The following is a 22316-nucleotide window of genomic DNA, read 5'->3' on the forward strand; positions in this document are numbered from 1 at the left end:
CCTGCTAAGACGAGATGGCTCTGTAATTATGGACAACATCTCTGCTCCACCCCTTGTGTACCGGAGTAATAATTGGCTTTTTCAATGCAGCTGGAAAAATGCAAGTTTTAAAAAACATAGGTTGGCCAAGTGAGTAACGTTGGGAACAACTTCACTGCTAGTATACTTTAAATATCTAGTCGTGATATTGTCTCATCCTGGAGCGCTTTCTGATTTTAAGCTATTCAAGATTCTTTCCACTTCCTTTTGATCATTATTTAAGAGTAGGTACATATTAATTTATTTGTGGAGACGGAGGTATTGGGTCGTACAATAGGTTTTGCCATTTGGCTGAATTTGCTAAGCTAAGTCTTTGCCAATGTTTAAAAAGTACTTCATTGATTCATATTTTGGAGACTTTTTAATAGTTAATAATTCTGTACTTTGATTTATTTGTTGATTTGTATAAGTTATATATTTTACAGTTAAATATTAAGCAAATTAAATTGAATTAATTAAGCAATTTTCAAGCTTATCTTATGCGAACGTTACAGGACTGATGACGTTGGCAAATCATTTAATTTTTTTTTTTTTAAATCATTTTTTTCAGTGTTAAAATTACATAGCGATATATAGGTACGTACCATTTTGCTATACTGCGCAGCAGTTTGTCGGCAGTAATTCTCATGTTTCGCATATTATAAATATTTGTCTTCAAACCAATAATCTTATATCTTTAAACGAGCAATTCTTGTATATATATATAATCTGAATCTCGGAAACGGCTCCAACGATTTTCATAAAATTAAGTATGCAGGGGATTTCGGGGGTGATAAATCGATCTAGCTAGGTTACAATTTAAAAAAAATTGTTTTATCCATGTTTGAATGAGAAACAGCTACAATAACATTAGAATACAAAGGTAAATTTGGCCACTATATACAAGACTATTATAGCTCAGATTGGGTGAAACGGAAAGCAGAAGACCCCGGTTCGAATCCAGATGTCCTATTAGTTTTTTTTTGTTTAAGTTTTGTACATTCTTAAAAATCCGAGCAAGGCTCGGTCGTCCGGATATTATGTTTTTGTGTGTGATAATTCAATAGTCCCTACCAATATTTCTAATACAATGGATACTCGATCTCTTTCGGTAAATAATCATAATGGATGAAATATATATTTTTAATTCTTAATGTAGGTAGGTACATGACGCTATACCTTTTGCTGTCGGAAAGCTGGCCATTTGATTCTTAGTGTGTTTGTGTTAAAAATATAATTTTGCGAAGTTGCATACTTAACATAATTTAATTAATGTTAATTTCAAACTATTTACATATGACTTAATAATTCATAACGCTATTTATATAAATAATAATAAAATAAAACTTAAATAATCTAACAAAATTAATTAATTACAAATAGAAAATATCATTAAGATCGCTATCGGCAGGTAAGGTGCCCATGAAGCTGGCAACGTTACCTCTTTGTATAGCCAAACTTATCCTTTGACAGAGGTACGTACCAGATCTTGGGTCACCTGTTAAATATTAAATTTAACATAATAATATAGCATAACATAAATATTAAATATTATAAAATAACAGGCGGAAACAAGATGAAGTCGCCGTATTGGAGCAAACAATTCGAACGCGGAACGAGATGCAGCGCGCCGCTGGTGTCGAACTAGCTGCCACTTGTCAGATATGTCTGAAAACAAAATTCGCGGACGGAGTCGGCCACTCCTGCCACTACTGCCGAGTGCGGTGCTGCGCGAGATGCGGCGGTAAAGTAACCCTGCGGTCGAACAAGGTGAGAGATATGTGACTGTGAGAGGTATGCAGCTAATATAAGTATTTAAACTTTAAGTAAAACAAAAGTGGACTCCGTGAGTTATTGATCGTTATTTATTTAAATTTGTCTCTGTCATCGATCTTCTTATCGTCATCGCCGTTAACAGATTGGAATGGACAGCACTAAGATAGATCGAATCCTCCTGATATTACAGAATTCCATGACGAACGTGGAGAAGGGGTGTTTGTGCCGGTTTTGTTGTCGTTGTCCCGAGTCAGCAGTTTCTTTTATGAAAATAAGGGACGAGACGAGCAGTAATTGATACGACATGCCCATATCAATGCAGTGCCGTTCAGGATTATTGAAAAACGCAAAAATTCAGAGCGGCACTACAATTGCGCACGTCACCTTGAAACATAAGATGTTAAGTCGCATCTGCCGAGTAATTTCATTACTTACGGCGCTTCAGACCGAAGCAGAGTAATGTTTACACATTACTGCTTCACGGCAGAAATAGGCGCCGTTGTGGTACATATAATCTAGCCGACATCCTGTCCAAAGGAGCCTGGTAAAAGTTTTGAAGCTTCCAGAGTAAGCGAGACAGCCTAGCATTTACCATTAGATACAGTTCCTAATTTTATACTTGCGGTGATGGATTCTCCAGAACCAATGCTGATATTGATTTACAGGTAGTCTTCTGCATAGCCCACAGACCGATTGACACACGCTATTTTATTTTTATTTTTAAATAATTTCATGTCGATTTTAAGTACTTCTCCGGGCGTGCCGGCCCAAATAGATTGTTTCCCTCAGGACGCAACATGGCACTACCACTCATACATAGATATCTTAACATTAATCTAACGTTCAAAGCAAATGGGCATTTTCTGCTTTGAAGAGTTGACCAAGCTTTTTTATAAATATACTTGTAACACCTACATAGAGACTAGAGAGCGTTAGGTGAAGGTTATTTTTTAATAGAAGTCTACACGACTCGAGTACACCACAACATTGCGTAGAGCCCGAACACTATTTACCCCAAAAAACGGATATGCGACAGCATTAAAAGAGAAAATTTTCTTAATTTTCTCAAAGTTAATCTTGTTTTTTTGCCTGTCACTATAGTGGTATGACTGGTATGTGGCACTATGTGCCTGTTCAAGTTTAAGAGGGCATACCTCTTGTACTTACTTATCAGTCTCAAGTCTGATCATGTTTATAACAAATATCATGCTTCCTCGTCCGGATAATGATTACTCCATGCACTGCTCACACTCCTGTACTTAATGCTATTATTATATTACAGGTTATTTGGGTCTGTATATTGTGTCGCAAAAAACAAGAACTTTTATCAAAAACGGGACAATGGATACACAAGAGTACCGGGCACGACTCGATGTTGTGGAGAATGGAATCTGATTTACGGAACTTACTACCACAGGTAGACGCGACATTGGACAAAAGACCTAAGTTAGAAAGGGCACATAGCGCTGCGGAGAAAGAAAACCTGCCGCTTCAGAGGTCAGGCAGTGCTTTGCGTCGGCAATACAGTCAACAAGATCCCAAGTGTTACGGAGACCTGGACGCACTGCCTCGAGCCCATCAAATTCCAAGCTATTCCAGACAAAAGACAGCTTACGGAATAGATGACCTCCCCCCTCCATCGCAATCAAATCAGCTGCTGCCTCTACCGCATTCGAGTGCCATTCATCCTCCGTTACCGCCTCGTTCTTCATCTTCAGACGATGAGGTCCAAGACTGTGTGTCTGATGAAAACGACGAATACCGAGACCGCGGTGAGTCAACTAACCCGCTTCCCATCACCGCCCTGTCCAAGTGTCATGACTCCTTACTGAGGGTTTTATTTAATCCAACACAACACATTGATGCATCACACCACAGCAATCCAATCGATTGCGTCAATTTAAGATGTTCACACACTATTCTAGCATTTACATCATTCATATTCGTCCCTACATTTGTAATGGTGTTCCGTGCGAGGTTACCATGTCAGTCAATAGCACTAAGGCATCTTCAGGTAAATCTAAACAGAATGCCATTTTCGATTGAACATATTGGAAACTTCACAAGCATAAAAGTTAGTATGAGTTTCGTTTATTGTTAACATGATATTTTATTTAATATTAAGTTAGTATATGAATACTTAATTAATGTACTTCGTAGTCAGTTTCAGTGAGACACAATCATGACTGAGCCAAACTAACGGCCGTAAACGCCTTGCGCTGTATCGTACGCGCCCGGTTACTAGCGATTTAAAATGACGTAAATAAAAACTATAGTTGCCACCCCGTGTTTACATTTTACAGGTAATAGAGATAGGAGTGGTCCAGTCGGTACAAGGCAACAGTGTCAAGATATTTTAGACGAGAAAATGAAAGAGTTTTTATCGGTGAGAACGGATTATTCAAGGAGATATGCTCCACATTTTTAGATGTTGAAATATTTGAATACTTTGTTACCGTCTTCGCGCTCCTCTGTGTACTCTGTCTGGTCTATCAACTGTTATCGCTGTTCATATCCTAAAGTGCCCACTATTACTTCTTTCGTTTTAGGATAGCATTCTCTTTACACAAACATGGAGGACGTACATTTAATACAAAAACACTGAAACATCTTTGTTCTATTCAATATTACCTACATGTTATGACGTTATGGTTTTATTTAGTGTTAAAAACAAATGTACGTCTTCCATCTTGATTGAACCAGATTTTGTAGCACAATCGAATTTACATTAATCTCGTTCAATCAAACCGCATGATGAGGCGAACATTCTGTAATATAATTATTAGAAAAATAATACTTAACTAATTGTGATATGTTAGTTTGGTGGCAATGTTTGTTTTAATTCTGTTGTATGACTGGGATGCCAACGTAACACATTCATACTGCTTGCGCGTCAACACCGCTTTGATTGCGATTTATTTGAAATCAAGAGCATCAGCTTATGGTTCAACTTTACAAATATAATAGTTTTCTGTTTATCATAAAACAAAATCTACACTTTAAATGCTTAATATAATAAAAATCACAATAAGATATGCTATGAATTTTGGTGAATAAAGTTTACTGCAGGGAAAGATCGAAAACAAGTAATATAACATAAAAAATGATAAATTCATCTGGACTGTAGGTTTTAGTATTCCGGGCGCGTACAGCTGTGCAAGTCGTGAAACGGTATCACAAGAGTCAGTCTTCCATGCTATTTGTATAATATCGTTCTTAGGAGAACTTGAGGCCTCTCTCCGGAATCCGCACCTGCGCAGCGCTAGCAGTATTGCGGTCAACAACTATTACAACCTCACCAATCACGCCCCCACCTCGTACATCCCCGAAGGCCGCGGTGTCCTCGACACGGCGCCCACTGTCCCTGCCAGCGGCCGCAGCTTCGACTCGGTGACAGATACTCGCTGGCGGACTCGTGATGAAGGAGAGAGTTCATATCTGCGACCGTACACACAGGACGACGCGCACAGATCTGATCGTGCCGTCTATAAGAGTGCCTATCTTTGGGAAGATTCCACCGACACAAGACGATTTACCGAGAGGAGAAAAAAAACTGTCAGGTTTGATGGCCACGATGGAGCCGCAACTTTTCCTCGCGGTGGAAGAGACTCGTCAATAGTTCCACATGATTGGGCATCATTACGATGGGAGTCAGAGAGACAAACTAGTCAAGACTCGGCCACAAAGGATTCAGGCATCGACACTTCTAGCACATTCACATCCAGTGAAGACTCGAACAGGGGCGAGTGCCCTAAGGTACTTGCACGCCATGTCTCCTTTGCTTGCTTAACAGTATTTTGACCTAATATAGAAGTAATTGAAATTGATCAATACACATCCATTTGAACTGTGTGACCCAATTATTAGGTGTCAGCTTTAAAATTTCTTGGACTTATAACAAATTACCATAACGCATCATACCTACATACAATATCCCGTAGATGTTAGGTTCCCCATACTTTTAAACTAAATATGAGCGATAATAATAATAAATTTACAAGTTTACCAAGTTCATATTTTTAGCTGTCGGTTATTTCAATATGTCTGATACTTTATTTTTGGCTGGAGCATGCAAGCATAGTTTGGCTTTATTGTATTATATTTTGTGTGCATTGCATTTGCTATATTATTGCTCAATATAGAATAAAACCAAAATGTGGAAAATATGAATAGAATTTTCATTGAATATTGTTTGTAATAGTTTCCGCTTAACTGGCAAGTTTCTACTGATGGCACTCGAATGGTGGGACATATGGTGCTACGAAAGACAGTCGTTGAAGGAAGCTCCCATTCATCTGCAGCTATACTTGGCTTGAAAGTGGTTGGAGGGAAAATATTGCCGGATGGCACGCGTGGGGCCGTTGTTGAGAAAGTTAAGAAAGGCTCCATTGCTGATTTAGAAGGACAGCTGAGAATAGGTAAGATTATATTATATGGTATTATAATTTGTTTGGGCCTTTTGAAGGCAAACAAGAATTAACTTCATTTGGATATTCCTATAGTTTTATAACTATATAAAGGTGCATAAGTTTACTGCAATTAGAAATGCAAATGGATCGCTCTAATACATGAAATTATATCGTAATTTTTATTATAGTCATTAAAGGCTAAAAACAAACTAATATAATTATAATGTGCGTGGCCATAGACGAAGTTCAACAACTACTTACAATCAATATTTTATAATGTGTAGGCGATGAGGTGCTGCAGTGGAATGGAGTGCCATTACAAGGCCGCAGCGCTGATGATGTGGCTTCTGTGGTAGCGAACAGCAAGCACGACACGCACGTAGAGCTGGTGGTTTCTAGGCCACTTACTTCAGCCAGGCTTTTGGCGCAGCCTTGGAGAACTCACAAGGGTGAGTCATCACCTCAGTATACTCTTATTTGCATCATCTCTGATCTTCGCTGTCGCGAAATCGCTTTGTCACAATAAAGTCTATATGCACATAAATACAGTGGTCTTTGTTTCATGAAAAAAACCCATCAGTTTAGCTATCACACACATCTAAAGTAAAATAAGTCGCATACATCACATGTCAACACTCCTTTATTTCTTTATTTAGTGGTTGTGCGTTTATATTTCAGCACAACACATGACTGTCATATTTCATATTTGAATTAAACATTTCATACAATATTTGCGTAATCTCCTAGTGACCCATACCGGAGCGCGCAAAGTACTACGTGGGTGTTGACTTATGACGTCACTCGTAGCGAGCACCGGCCGAAACTCGCGCCATGCGCATATGTTTACAACTCCATATCTCGAACAGTCACTTTGTGGTATTGATAACCGGCTCCAGTATTCCTGAACCGAAAAGCAAAACAAAATCACTTTATTCATGTTGGTCAAGGAAATGACACTTATGAATGTCAAAAACTTTCTAGCAAGAAACTCATTGCCGCTCTTTTAAACTAACATTAACAGCTTCATCATTTTGCAAATTATTTTAATAATATAAGTGATGCAACAAAAATACTCAAATGTCAAAATATACTCAATATCTTATACGAGTAAATAATTAAAAAAATGTTAATTAATAAATAAAAACACAAGAGGTATAATTGAGTACTGTAGTAGATGCATCACAACACTGTAAATATATAAAGGTAAGGGTGGGAGAGCTTTATTAACGATTATAAACAATATAAATATATAAAATAACTTCGGTATAATAGCCACCTCAAGTAGCCCTTTCACGAGCATAATTTTTGTACTTAGTACTGTATTAGTGCACTTTAACGAGCACGGACCAGCCGTCGCCTCCCTCGACCATATTTTAGGGAACGACCCGCCCCACGTACTGCATGCCTCAAACCTTTGGTTTTAGCTTAGAGGCCTACTCCCACTGATAAAGGACATCAACACATGTCGTGACGTTTGGTGCGGATGTCCATGGGCAGTTGCCTGACAATTTTCATCACGTTTGCGGTGAGCCTCTCGCCCGTTTGCCAGATCTCAAATTTATTCTTCTTTCCCAAATTATAGGTATTAAGCTACCCTTCCTAATACTACGCAAAGTCATCAACAATTCTTTTTCTGTTGTGATCATAGAAGTGTACACGGAAGTGATGGGTGTCGGCGAGAAGCCAAGTGTTTTAGTGACGTCACCAGGCTCACCCGATGTTCATGGACGAAGACGTTCTGCAAGGCAAAGCGGCCAAAATGCGAGCGTTGCTGGTCGCATACAGGTGCGTCTTAGGGCAGTTTTCCTATCACGCGGAATTTCTATCCTATTATTTTATACATATGTTTCCTATCAAGTATCAACGCGGATTTGTTGCAGCTGGAAATCTGCGCCACAGGAAAACCGCCCTTATCGTAATATCTTAGATTAAAATTAGTGCAAGAAGACGTGTCCGACCGGCCAGAACCTGCCACCACAGCCTTTCCTTTCACGTGCTTGTAAATCACAAAAGGGACGTGCACAGAGCGATGTATTGGGGGTCTTATCTTTGCCTTATGATTCAGATCATAATATTATTAAAGTCTATATTAATGGGAACAGATGGTGAGGGTAGTATTGAAGTTTTGTGGCGTACCGTGCGGGGGTAGGACTGGGTGGCAGGAATCAGGTCAAACAGTTAGTCGGAAGACTTACCGTAATAGAACTAGTAGAATACTCACAATCAAACGACGTGCCTTCCCACTGTCAAGTGATGTAGCCGTTCATAGAGCACTGAGTCCCCAACACACGAAATTTACTCGAAATGTCGAGACCACTATTGCGATACTGGTTAGATAGTAAGCCTGTCCTGCCTAGTTCCACCACTTCTCATAAATAACACGGGTTAAAATCTGCAAATAGCTAGGATATAGGTTTTGTTTTTAGATAAAGTGATACAACTTTTTGTTTTTATTGAAGTGAAAATACTTTGAGAAGAGACTGAGGTGCCACGCTCGTACCAGTAATTAATAGACGGCTTAACTGAGGCAGTGTAATCAGTTACAGCATTATTTGGTAGAGTAATTTATACATAGATATAATATTTTTTATGAAAATAAGGGACGAGACGAGCAGGACGTTCAGCTGATGGTAATTGATAAGCCCTGTCCATTACAATGCAGTGCCGCGTACCACGTATTGAAAAACCCAAAAATTCTGAGCGGCATTACAACTGCGCTCTTCACCTTGAGATATAAGATGTCAAATCTCATTTGCCCAGTAATTTCACTAGCTACGGCGCCCTTCACACCGAAACACAGTAATGCTAACACATTACTGCTTCACGGCAGAAATAGGCGCCGTTCTGGTACCCATAATCTAGCCGGCATCCTGTGCAAAGGAGGCTCTCACTACTAACATATATCAATTATTATAAATTTTACTACGTCAGGAATGTAGAACTAAAATGATTTCGTATTGTTACTAACCGCCTTAATTATGGTTTCATATCAGTCGTGTGGTCTTATGCAATCACCATTTGTTTTAGCTAAAAGTATACTTCGATATATCTGCGCTGCAACTCTTGGTCACAGTAGTGTCCGCGAGTGGCCTCAGTCCTCGTGTTGATGGCTCACCACGCTGTCCTTACGCCAAGCTCTTCCTACTTCCCGACAAGAGTGAGAAAAGCAAACGGAGAACCAAAACTCTTGCCAATACACTGGAACCAAGATGGAACCAGACCTTCGTGTACTGTGGGATACGAATTACCGACATCAAGAAAAGGACTTTGGAGGTACTGCCTACAAAACAAACTGTTTGATAAAACTGAAGAAACCTAGACGAACTTACAACAAAAATAAGTTAAGCACTTAAGTAATAATTTACTCATGTAGTCATGTGCTGTGGTGTCGTACAACTTCTGAATGCACACACAATAATTTTCGATTTTCGTGGGATATTTTGATATTTTTAGTAATATCTAAACTCTAAAGTATCCATACTACTACGAAGCTGTGGAATGAGCTTCCTTGTGCGGTGTTTCCGGGACGATACGACATGGGTACCTTCAAGAAAAGCGCGTACATCTTCCTTAAAGGACTGCAACGCTCTTGTGATTCCTCTGGTGTTGCAAGAGCGTTGCCGGCGGTGATCACTTAACACCAGGTGACCCGTACGCTCGTTTGTCCTCCTATTCCATAAAAAAAAACCATCCCTACTTTGTTGTAATAATAATAATAATAGCCTTTAATAACAATCTTTACATAGTTTTCGATTTACATTTAGTTTGCAGTAGACTTCGGCACAGATTGTTTTGCTTTCGCATAGGCCTCCCCCAGGCTCTACCACTGTTCTCGGTCATGACATGATCTGCTCCACATCACACCCGCGGCATCTTTCTTGTAATATTAACTGATAAAATATTTTTTTTTGGTAATTTGTAAAAAGCGATGCATAAGAGACCGAAAAGCCGGGCACAACTCGATTATACTCTCAGTTGAGAACTCTATTTCTATTTTATAAAATATAATGCATTAAGTTTCCTTAAAATTTGATCTGGTCACAAGTGTTTTTACAATAACAAAATATATTAATTAAATCATTGCTTTTTTTAAGGTAACGGTGTGGGATCTGAACCGTTATGGACCAAACGATTTTCTCGGCGAAGTGATGTTAGATTTGGAAAGTATGATGACCAATCATGAACCAAGCTGGTACAAACTACGGCCGCATGATGAATTTACAGGATTTGGTGTAAGTCGTTTCGTACTCTTTTAATATAACAGCAAAGTCTCTCCTACTAAACCGTTAAAGAGAACGTTGAAAAATGTTTATCATAAGACTAATATACCCATTCTAGAAGAACTAGAAGTCAGGAGATGCCTTGCTGGTTCTTGAAGTGAGAGTATGTTCTAAAGTTGAGAAAATAAAACTAGCTCATACTACATGCAGTGCAGGGTGGGCAATCTTCTCACTTACTCCTTGGGTGTTGTTTCTTGTTGACTTTATATCGATTTGGGAAGAAAGAGTGACTGAATTTACGGTTTCGACTAGGATGATATAGATGTATCAATTCATGGAGAAAAGACTTGTAGACCATTAGGGCATGCAATAACTTTTGCACTCTGTAACAGAGGTACCGAGAAGAAGAGGCTGACGGTGAACATCTGTCTCCCCCCTCCACGTCAACGTCGCGTCTCTCAGACTCGGACACCCCCAGCGAATGTGATCTGAGACGTCACCACTCCCTCTCCAGCTTAGCGTCGAGTTCAAGTCCTCCGCCACCTCACGAGGTAACATATCACCATCAACTTCGTACTAATTAACGACCACATTTTCGATTCATTCTATGATACGTTCCTTTAAGATCGTCCTGTAGGAACTTGAGGGGAAAATGTTTCAATGTTTCTACAACCACATTAATGAAATGGAACTCTGTTAAATTAACATTTTACTAAATGCAAATCAGTTTATTGAGATTTTGTACCGATGGTTATGACCTCAGGCAACTTTTTATTCCAGAATATTAATTAGGGTCATTTACAAAAACATAATGACATGGACTGAAATTTCTTTATGAACCAACGAAATTTGAATTGAAGACGTTTTACTAATCAGATTATCACGCGGGGCATTTGGGGCCGCTCGTACCAATATAGTTACAATCGGGATATCAAATATGGCAATATGAAATATAACAGCTGATTGATTACCTTTAAGATGGACGGGACGAGATGCAGCAGGCGGGATATGTCTCCTTCAGGAAGGCTGCGCAACGCCGGCCTGGCCAGAGATAGGGTGAGTATGTCGCCGTTTGTGTGTCTCTTATTGTTAAGTTACGCCTGGAGGAATCAAGTTGACAAAATGTATAATGATAAATAATAACTTCATTATCAATCAAACCAAAATATATCCATCTATAATATAAAGCTAATATTTTAACACGCAGTTAAATCAACACCTAAGTAAATGGGATTCTTTCCATTTGCCTTACAATCATAGTATTTGGTATGAGGTCTCACAGCAGAAGTAAAACAATAAGTCAGAATCTAGTCATTTTCTTATTAAGGCTGCTATCTCAAGAAATCGCCAAAATAGCGCATAGTTGAAACCATTTCTTGGCGATTTATATAGAGCTTATATTTTTACAAAAAAATAATTATATAACTACAGAATATGAGAAGAAAATTCATTTTTTCATTACATTTCTATTTTTATAAACAGTACGAAAAAAAATCACCAAAGTACCCCTAACCTTTACAGTTGGAGCCATGCTAATCATTCAATCTTGATAAAAATTGTATGATAATTTATTAATTGTACACGAATACTATTCAACATAACATAGTTTTGTAAAGAAAATTGTATTATATTTGTAATAAATTAAAAATGCTTCTAATTCTGAATTAAAAACAATGGCGATCTTGTGCGAGAGACGTATCCTAGCTCCGCTCGATTCCTCAAGGCCGTTGGCTCAACTAAAAGAGAAGTGTTCTTATATTTTAGTTATGTTCCAATACTTGCAGCAGGAACTCTCTGTCTTCTATCATCAAGACACTTATTACTTCTGGAACTTCAAGAAGTTGATGATAACATTTCATTGAAGTATCCTGTTTCCTCCGTGACGATTCTGATGATTATTAATGCAAGACTGATTAAAAAATCAGTCCGCTGAAATCGTAGTCTTGGGTGATTTCAACGGGCACAATGCCCAATGGCTGGATGGATCACGTACTACAGACTACGCAGGGCGATCTGTGCATAATTTTGCATTGGCGTATGGTCTGTCCCAATTGGTTGAGTCGTCAACGCGGCTCCCGGATGTGGATAGCCACTTGCCGTCCTTATTAGATCTTCTGCTGACTACACATCCCGATGGTTACCAGGTCTCTATCGACGCCCCTCTCGGAACGTCCGACCATTGCCTGGTCAGGAGTGTTGTGCCTATCCGACGCCAACGTCGCAGACCACCAGCGACCCGCCACGTTTGGCACTACAAGTCAGCAGATTGGAATAGGATGCGTTCCTTTTTGACCGATTTTATGTTATTGAAAGATATATTTTCAGGGTCCTGGCTATGTCGCCCGGTCACAGTCGGCTGCGGGCGGTAGAAGTGGGTCGCCACGGAGGTCACTATCTCCCCCCGCTGACAGAGAGGCATACCGCTACACAGGTCTTTCTCAACCAATACATCATATTTTATTTCTTACATTCATTCTATATACTTTATACTTATGGAAACGTAGTTTAAAATCGCGTCGTCATAATGTAGGTAGATGTAAATAATATCATATTATAAAACCAACTAACACGATCTAGTAAGTAAAGTATCTACGAAGTAATGGAACTATAAAGTGGAAATAAAATAAATAATCTTCTGTTATTTATGTTTATAATTTTCATATCAGAAATGTAAAGGTATTTCATTTAATGCAATGTAAGGTACAGGCGACATTGAAACGTTAACGGTTTAAGGAATGGGTTGACATGCCCTGCAATACAGTCGCTTTTACTTTATTGTTGTCAGACACGCGATGTGCCTGTAGAAGATGGGGCGCGAACCCCGCACGGAACACTATCTCAGGGATATCTTTAATATAATTCATAAAGCCGCCACTACAAACTCTCACCTATCTACTCTTTAACTCCTGTTATCTTTTGGTTCCTTCTCCCCTCCACCTCTTTCTGCACGCTGTTCTTTTCACACGCCGTAGTCATAACCTTATGATTTCTACTTTCTTTCTTAACTTAAAACTCACTGTACAGAAATATTTTAAAATTGCATGACAATTCAATCTGCTTTCTGATTCTATTTAAAGTTAAATTATAATAAATATCTTGAAAATATGATCCATTTAACAATTAATGTATTGTCATCTACCCAGTGCCTGATTAACCACGTAGCAATAAGCTATAGGCCTCGCGTACAACGAGGCCTCACATCATCACCTCCGCCTGACCGTATTTCTTTTTATAATTTTTAAACAGGGCATATATTAATTAACTTGCCTATTAAAATACTTATTTATGCTTGTTATAAGAAAAAAAACTTCCAAAAATTAACCGAAAAGCGGGAAATACAAGAAATATTGAGTATTAAGTTTTTAACACTTTCATTACAAAGCAGACCAAGAGCCAAGGGCCTCAATAGGATTTGCTACCTGGCCATACGCTTGCTTAATCCGGCACTGGTTTTGCCTCTTGCCATTTGATTGGAGTCAAGATAAAGAAGCTATTGGGCTATTTGTCATATAAGACAGAAATATGATCTTATCAAAGTATCGTAAGATCTATTAGAGAAGAGAATGTAATTATTTCTTGATGTCTTAGTTGGTGAAGATCGCCACGAGGGTGCGAGGTTGCCGACACACGCGTACGCCCCACGCTTTCAATCCCGCTCGGCCACTGCTACCCCCACCACCAGCCCCAAGAAGCGGCAGCTACCTCAAATACCTCACCAGGTAGATATAACTTCATTTTGTATTCAGTTTTATTTGCATTAAGTTTACAACCGGAAGTCATAATAGCTTCTTCTCCTCATCTCTTCTCTCATCTCACAGAGTGCGATGGATACTTATGTACTATATAGTTTTATAGTAAGTGTGCCTGGACCGACGATCTGGTCAAGATTGCCGGAATAGGTTGGATGAGGGCAGCGCAGGACCGATCGTGATGGCGATCTTTAGTGGAGGCCTTTGTCCAGCAGTGGACGTCTTCTGGCTGAAATTATGATGATGATCAAGTGTGCCTTTACTTTAAATATCACTTTATTTTCGTCAATGCAATCAAATTTAAGACTGTCCCTAATAATTCAGGAATAATTTGAACAACAGGTTGCTGCTTTGGAGTTACAATATCTATATGTCGTAACTTCGGAGATCACATTCTTCATTCTGTATTTCAATTCAAGACCAGACATGCAAGAGCTAGGATACATTAATATTCCGTTTTCGCCTAAGCAAAGGCTTCCCGAATAGCTCTTAAGCTATTCGGGACTAAAAACAAATCAATGTTCGTTTTTGGTACAGAAGTTATCAAGACTCGAAGTTACAACACGTTTGAAATGTCCACCACCATCTTCGAATTTTGCATTCGAATTCACTTTCAACTTTTGCTTGATTTTAGTTCAAATCGCTCCGTGTGAGTGTTGTAAGTCTTGTGAGTTGTGATATTTGAGCATAGCTGTCGCATCACCTTACAGATAATGTATTTAAAATAATTCGTAAACTGATGAAGCTGTGATTATTGATTTAAAAGGATGGCAAGTTTTTTGCCACTTCTCAATAAAGCTCTATCTCCGAAATGGTGGTATAAATGGTAAAATATACAACTTATTTGTTATTTTTTGAACCTGATTGAATAAATGTGATTTGATTTGTTTGTTCCCGTATTCCATAATAAACTCTATATCTATGGCTTGTCTCTCCCCCAGAACGCTCAGAGGGCAATGCGAGCTCAAGTGTCTGCGGACCTCGAAGAACGTAAGTGGATCGGCCCGCATCACATTGGCGCCACACTCACCTACCGCAGCACGCCACAAGGTCAATACACACATTCCGTACTCCATTTACACACATTACCACCAAGTACAGACTTGATAACAGCACGGACCAGCTCACTGAGAGAGGGACTCACATAGCGATACAAAAATAAAACCTTATTAACTATCCGAAAAGGAACACATTGCCATAAGAGAAATTAAATGTTCAATCCTGCATTGCTGGAAATTGTACCATATACTTTAATGTAGTAATAATTAAAGTTACATTTAGTGTGTATCTAAGTGTGGCCTGGCGTTATGCCTCTTCTTGCTCTCGGTTGACCATAAGTGAAATATTCGTGAGGCTAAAATTAAATTAAAAAAAACACTAAAAGTATCTACCTATACTTATAGAAAAGAGAAGAGGTTTATTTTTCATTGTTCGTCATGAACGTTCAATAAAAACTGTTAAAGCTTGTGCTAATTAAAACCTTTCAAACGATAACCCCACATTTCTTTATCGCAATAGAAATTACCGCCATTCCTTGCATAAAAATTAAAAACCGTTTTTCATTATTTAATTAAAAATACGTATAGTTTTCAGACTTTTTCCTATACTTGAAGTATGAATGGGTATTATTTGCCAAATTTTATAGTACTAGGACAATGGAAAATACTCTATAAATTTTGATTCCACGGCATAAACGGCAGTATCCTTCTTACATTACATTACTCAGCTTCAAATAACTGTAGAGCTAAGTAAATCGTAACTCAATTTTTTCAATACCTCTCGTTCCCGATATAAAGTCCAAATAAAGGTTACATTTATTTCTTTTGAGGTACTGTACCCTGAAAAGGCTTTAATCCATTATAAAATAATATTCCGTGGAACTATGCAGGCAAAACTCTATTGTTGACTTGACAGCGTTATGACATCGACATTTTTAATGACAGTAAGGGACGAGACGAGCAGGACGTTCAGCTGATGGTAATTGATACGCCTTGCCCATTACAATGCAGTGTCGCTCCGGACTCTTGAGAAACCCAAAATTCTGAGCGGTACTACAATAATTGCCCTCGTCACCTTGACACATACGATATTAAGTCTCATTTGCCCAGTAAATTCTCTAGCTACGGCGCTCTTCAGTCCGAAACACATTACTGCTTCACGGCAGAAATAGGCGCCGTTGTGGTACCCATAATCTAGCTGGCGTCCTGTGCAAAGGAACCTCCCACTGGTCCGTTGGAAAAGTATTTTGCCGGTTATACATTTGTTTGCATGACACATGAGAACATTTTACAATACATCAAAAGCTTTGCTTTTGTAGTGCTTAGCGATTAGAATACACTTAGAGAATATATTAACATACCACATATCTACGCGGTATCTCATAATACAGGTATCACATATGTGCGGGCTCCCGTAACGGACACACCCGTGGGGGCAGGTCTTGATAGATATATTCTAAGCTAGAAGTCACGGGTTCGAATCCCGGTAGGTGCAAGCATTTATATGATGAATATTAATGTTTGTTTCCGAGTCATGGATGTTTATATGTATTTATGTTTGTTTAAGTAAGTATATTGTATCAAATATATCGTTGTCTTGCAATCCATAACCCAGGCTATATGCTTAATTTGGGGCAAGATAATTTCCCGCTCCGGGTAAAGTGTTCGGCCCTAAAGTATAGCACTATCATTCATAGTTAATACTTATTAGCTTCACACTCTATGAAGCTTTAGTCGAGGAGGCCACCATATTTGAAGCCGATCTATATGTGATTGACAAATTCAAATATTTTTATTCAAAATAGGATGTGACATCACTTATTGAATGTCAAAAATTACCACCCATTCCAAAACGAATGGCTGAGAAGACTGGGCGAAACAAACTCAGCGGCTTTTTTTTTTTCATCAAAAAAATGTGTTTCAATGTAATATTGTACAATTTAACTTATTATTTAATAGCCTGAGGGCGCTCCATTCCCAATCTGCGGTATCATTATGAAACTCATTTATGTTATATAGTAACTAAAATAATATATAGTAACCTTTACCACACAAACAGGATCCTTCCATTGACCTTTGACAGAAACTAGGAATATCACAATAATGTCGCAATTAGCAGTGAATGCATTAACATCCGACACAATAAAATCTGGTGTGAGGGTGAAAATAGACCACTTATCCAAATGTAACTAGATCTCTCTAGACTCTGATCACTGGTGTGGATACCGGGTCACATAGATATAAATATGGAAAAGAGATAACCGATGCGCTAGCTCACTGGACCTTAAACCTTCTATGATGTCGGAGAATCTTTAATCCGACCATAGAGTCCGTTTCGTTACCTGGCCATGGCAAACTAAGCTGCTCTTTTCTGGCTATATTTGGAGGCGGGTAAGGCTTTGCATAAACTTGGCTAGGCGTCATATACGAACCCTCATAGGTTTTCTCTCTAAATATTGCAAACTTACAGGACACTTAGCCAAAACTTGCCTCAGTGAATCCAGCCTAAGCATTTTCTGCCACGAGGCCTACGAAGACCCTAAACACATACTGAAGGTTAAGGAATATCGCAATGCTGCCTTAAAGTCCCCATAGTCCAGGCTCAAGACCTACCCCACTTGGGTTCCCTGAGGATCCTGCACCTCTTAAAGGATAAAGGCCTTGAATGTGATTTCGATACTTAAGAACTGTATTAGCAGGAGAAACTTTCAATCACTAATGTGTAAGGAAAGTTTCTCCCGTGTTTACCCAAATCTCCTCATCACATGCGGAGAGCACAATAGATCTACAGATTTACGTGGTAAAAGTTCTTGAAGATAGAAAAAGCTAAGTTCCCAGCTACAGCAAGATAGGGAACTAGGAAAAAAGGCATGAAGAAATATCCCAACCTAGTGATTCTACCAGAAAATTTAATCAATCAACATGAACATTAAAAAAAAGGTTGTCGCAATCTCCAGACGCCTTGACAGTTTTTGAGGAAACGTTTTTTTTAACAAGAAAAAACTTCTAAAAATAAATCAAGTAAAATAAAATCTAAGCTAAATCCTCACCTCATCAGCTATTACTCAAGAAATTACATAAAAAAGCGACCTCTTAACGTCCTCCAGTGCGCAGATCACCGGGGTCACAGACCAACATTCTCCACTCCATCCTATTTACGTATATACATACAAAGATCGGTCATTACTATCAGAAGAAAGTCTATTACAGTTCAAGAAATCAGTGTCAACTATTAATATGATATCATTGGCCTATCAGAGATCAGAAGTATCGCTTATAACATAGAAGAAAGAGAAGAACATGTAATCTGCTACTTTGGGAAGATTAAAGGCCAAAATTTGGTAGGTTTTCTTATAAAAATAGCATTGTTGCAGTTGCAGAAGAGATTCACTGCAACCGGCGTAGAGATGGGTCGATGATATTTTGAAAATAGCTGCAAATTATTGGACTGATAAAGCAAGTGACAGAATTACTAATGTATTGAAAAATGGATTTAAGTGTAAGAAAATTCGCCCGCGCCCCTGTACCGCGCAGGCGAGGACTCAGATAAACGGTCGGCCTATGGTATTGCAATACTGCGTCTCGACTTGTTTCCAGGACAATACGACATGGGTACCTTCGAAAAATACACGTACCCTCTTTCTAAAATCCCGGCAGCGCTCCTGGAATACCTCTACTGTTGCCAGAGAATGTTGGCGGTGGTGATCACTTAACATGCTCTTTTTCAATAAAAATAATCTGATAAACAAACCATTCGATTTTTTGGCGAAAATTTTAAAATGTGTTTTTGAATAAAATTGTATCAAACTTTAATCAGAATTATTGCATTTAAATTTCATATAAATTAAATATGATTATTACAAAAATTTATATGTATTTAACTTTTAAGAACTTATTAATCAGAATTGGCATATTTTTTATTGACGTAGAGTTCAATAAGGCACTTCAATTTACGCGGTTTTTATGTTTGGATTAAGTACAAGGAATAATCTCCATTATTAGTTATTGTCAGACATGTCAATGGGGTGTTCTAAATAAATGGGAGCTTTCCCTTTTCCTTATAAAGACATTTTAAAATATCAGAATTCAGAAGCCTTTTACGATCAAATAGATTGGGAATTGGAACTTGATTTTCACCATGTTCTTTATGATTCAAACCCAATAATGAGTACTACATTTCTTATTTTTTTTTTTTCATTCTTGTTGGCATTCAACTTGAAGTACCAACTTCAAGTTGACAATAAACCAAAGACAGCAAATATACCATTTTGTTTGACAGTGGTTTGAATGAGCTGGCCATTTATAACAAAACATTAACCGACTTCAAAAAAGGAGGAGGTTCTCAATTCATCGGTGTGTTTTTTTTTTATATTTTTTACCTCAGACTTTTCGACTGGGTGAAGCGATTTTGATAATTCTTTTTTTATTTAAAAGCTGGTGCTTCCCGCATGGTTGGCTTAAATTAGATATAAGTATGTGCGTAAAAAATTTGTTTGGTGATACTTTGGTTAGGTTCTGCTTATGGGATCCATAAAAAAGTAACGGAACTCTTCAATTCTTAGGAGTAAATAAACGATTCTTGGCCTAATTTTTTTTTATACTATTTGGATATTTGAGTCACCTACCGTTACGTCGTTATGGTCAAGTAATTGTCGTAGTAAAATATGATGAGTAATGGAACTCCTTAACTCACAGTAAGGGATCTGTGGCAGAACTGTCTGTAATAAAATTGCAGTACGCTTACGTTCAATGCTGCATTGCAAAATTTAGTATATCTACACATATTTAGACAAATTATTAATTGGTGTAGTTCAGATTCAACAACCGACTTCAAAAACACTATTCCAAAACAATAGATATAATTTGCACTAAAAAATTTAAAAATAAATACGTATTTTTATACAATCTGATTACTAAATCTAATTCTAATAACGATAATTATTATTTTTGGAGTCGATATCAGCCAAGGTAAGTTTGTAACTACATGCATAGTTATAGGTGGGATGTGCTTGAGTCGCACACACGAAGTGAGGAGGCGAGAGGTGAGAGCGGGCCGCGGCGGGAGGACACCGGTTCAAAAATAACGATAATCGTTACTAGAATTAAATTTATTTATGAGATTGTATAAAAACACGCAATTATTTTTATATATTTTTGGTGCATATTATATCCATTGTTTAAGAATAGAGTATTCGATATCTGTTGTTTTTTTGTTAAAATTTTTTTAAAGACCTACTGAACAATGATTAGCAATATTGTATTTTGCGTAATGTGAACGGCTTACAAGAACATGAACACTTACATACTAGTGTTATTAAATTAAATTGCAGTGGGGCCCCCATATTGAAGGATTGGCGAATAGGCTTAGTTCTGCAGCATATGCGGTTAAGAAAATTAGACGGTTAACTGACATAGATACGGCGAGATTAGTATACTTTAGTTATTTTCATAGTATTATGTCCTATGGTATATTGTTATGGGGCAGTGCGGCCGATATTAATACTATCTTTGTGCTGCAGAAAAGGGCTATTCGCGCGATTTATAACCTAGGTCCTAAAGAATCATTAAGAGAAAAATTTAAAGAAATAAACATTTTGACTGTTGCTTCTCAATACATTTTCGATAATGTTTTGTATGTTCATAAGCACATTGAGGAATTTTCTAGAAACTGTGACATTCATAATGTTAACACGAGGAACAAACATAAACTTGTTATGCCTACTACTCGGTTGGGTCGAGTTAGTAAGTCTTTTGTTGGGCGATGTATATGCTTCTACAATATGATCCCAGAAAATGTACAAAACAAATGTGTTTCGAAATTTAAAAGAATTGTTATAAAACGTTTGTGTGTGAAAGGTTATTATAGCATAAACGATTTTCTTAATGGCACCACGGACTGGGAATAAAGCGAACACCCTCAGGCTCTTTAATTATAAATGTTTATTGTACGATATTACATTGTAATCCATATTTATATTAAAAAAAAAAGCCCGCCGAGTTTCTTGCGCCCATTCTTCTCAGGTCTGAGGCAGTCTCTTTTGAATGGGTGGTAGATTTTGACGTTCAATAACTGATTTTAAATCCTATTTTGAATAAAAATATTTGAATTTGAATTTGAATATTTTAAAGTGTTTTTATATTTTACCACTAAAGGACTTAAATTTTGGATTAAACTTTTCTTTTTTTTTTTGGATTCAACCAAATTTAAAGCTGTCTTTGTATACAAATACATGTTGATGTCCGCTTACACTACATATACCAAAAAGATACCCTGGAAAAGATATCTAAGTCTAAAAGACAAATTTTATTTAATTCAACGAAGTTAACATTTAAACAACCAGTTTAACTAATTATTTTATGTAAATAAAGATATTATTTTTGAATATTAGTTTCTCTCATTAAAGGTAGCATTATTAAATCCAAATGCCTTTAGAACGTAAAGAAGTAAAAAATATAAACACAAGCCAATAAATAAATACACAAACTTTCCTCTTTATAATGTGAGTGTGATTTTTTATTTAAAACATAAAAAACCTCCGATTGAACAGATGTTGATCGGAAAATAGGCATAGACTGACGAACGTAAAACTTATAGCAAGCCTCTTTTTCGTCTAAGTATAAAAAAATACCTAACTGCTACTCCACCGATGGCACTGTCCAAATCGGGTTCTAAATTCAAAATACGCAGCTGAAACTGAAATAGTGTTTACATTGCTGCCTAATGACCAATAATATTTTAAAAAACTGGAGTAAACGCAGAAATGTGTAGACATAGCATTTGAAGGTCATTTGTGGCATGTGCCATATTTCAGCTTTAATTTTGTATGAGGTGCATTATCTATATGTATAGAACATTGTGTGTCTTGAAAACCTTCATCAACTTATGAAGGAACAATCTGTGATTGAACTCAGTCATTATTCACTATCATCAAAATAACTTCATAATCAAAGGAAAAATCAACACAAAGTATAGGTGTATAAGTCAAAAACAAAAATACGTACCGGCTAAACACGACCCCCAATTAACGAAGATTAGAGGTAACTAAGTTGGCGCGAAACCGTAAGAGTACCAGTTAAATAATAATAATATAGGGATAGATACAGACATATCTTACATGCTTTTATCAAACATTAGCCTTCTAGGGT

General features: G+C 37.6%; 1 protein-coding gene across 7 annotated transcripts in view; it reads left to right on the plus strand.

Moving 5' to 3' along the window:
- Positions 1–22316, plus strand: part of LOC126965654 (regulating synaptic membrane exocytosis protein 2) — a 50700-nt gene that overhangs the window by 19660 nt on the left and 8724 nt on the right. For 4 of the 7 annotated variants that reach the window (XM_050809348.1, XM_050809351.1, XM_050809347.1 and 1 more), the window contains exons 2-14: positions 1584–1788; positions 3077–3566; positions 5015–5550; positions 5996–6212; positions 6488–6652; positions 7852–7988; positions 9231–9476; positions 10298–10435; positions 10816–10974; positions 11402–11479; positions 12749–12854; positions 14012–14142; positions 15114–15222. In XM_050809348.1, the coding sequence (XP_050665305.1) occupies positions 1584–1788; positions 3077–3566; positions 5015–5550; positions 5996–6212; positions 6488–6652; positions 7852–7988; positions 9231–9476; positions 10298–10435; positions 10816–10974; positions 11402–11479; positions 12749–12854; positions 14012–14142; positions 15114–15222 (2717 nt within the window). Of the gene's footprint in view, positions 1–1583; positions 1789–3076; positions 3567–4097; positions 4181–5014; positions 5551–5995; positions 6213–6487; positions 6653–7851; positions 7989–9230; positions 9477–10297; positions 10436–10815; positions 10975–11401; positions 11480–12748; positions 12855–14011; positions 14143–15113; positions 15223–22316 lie in introns of all 7 variants that reach the window. The other 3 variants (XM_050809353.1, XM_050809352.1, XM_050809354.1) reach the window with 3 other exon arrangements.

This window comes from Leptidea sinapis, chromosome 8 (genome assembly GCF_905404315.1).
Source record: "Leptidea sinapis chromosome 8, ilLepSina1.1, whole genome shotgun sequence".
In the NCBI taxonomy this organism is placed as follows: domain Eukaryota; kingdom Metazoa; phylum Arthropoda; class Insecta; order Lepidoptera; family Pieridae; genus Leptidea; species Leptidea sinapis.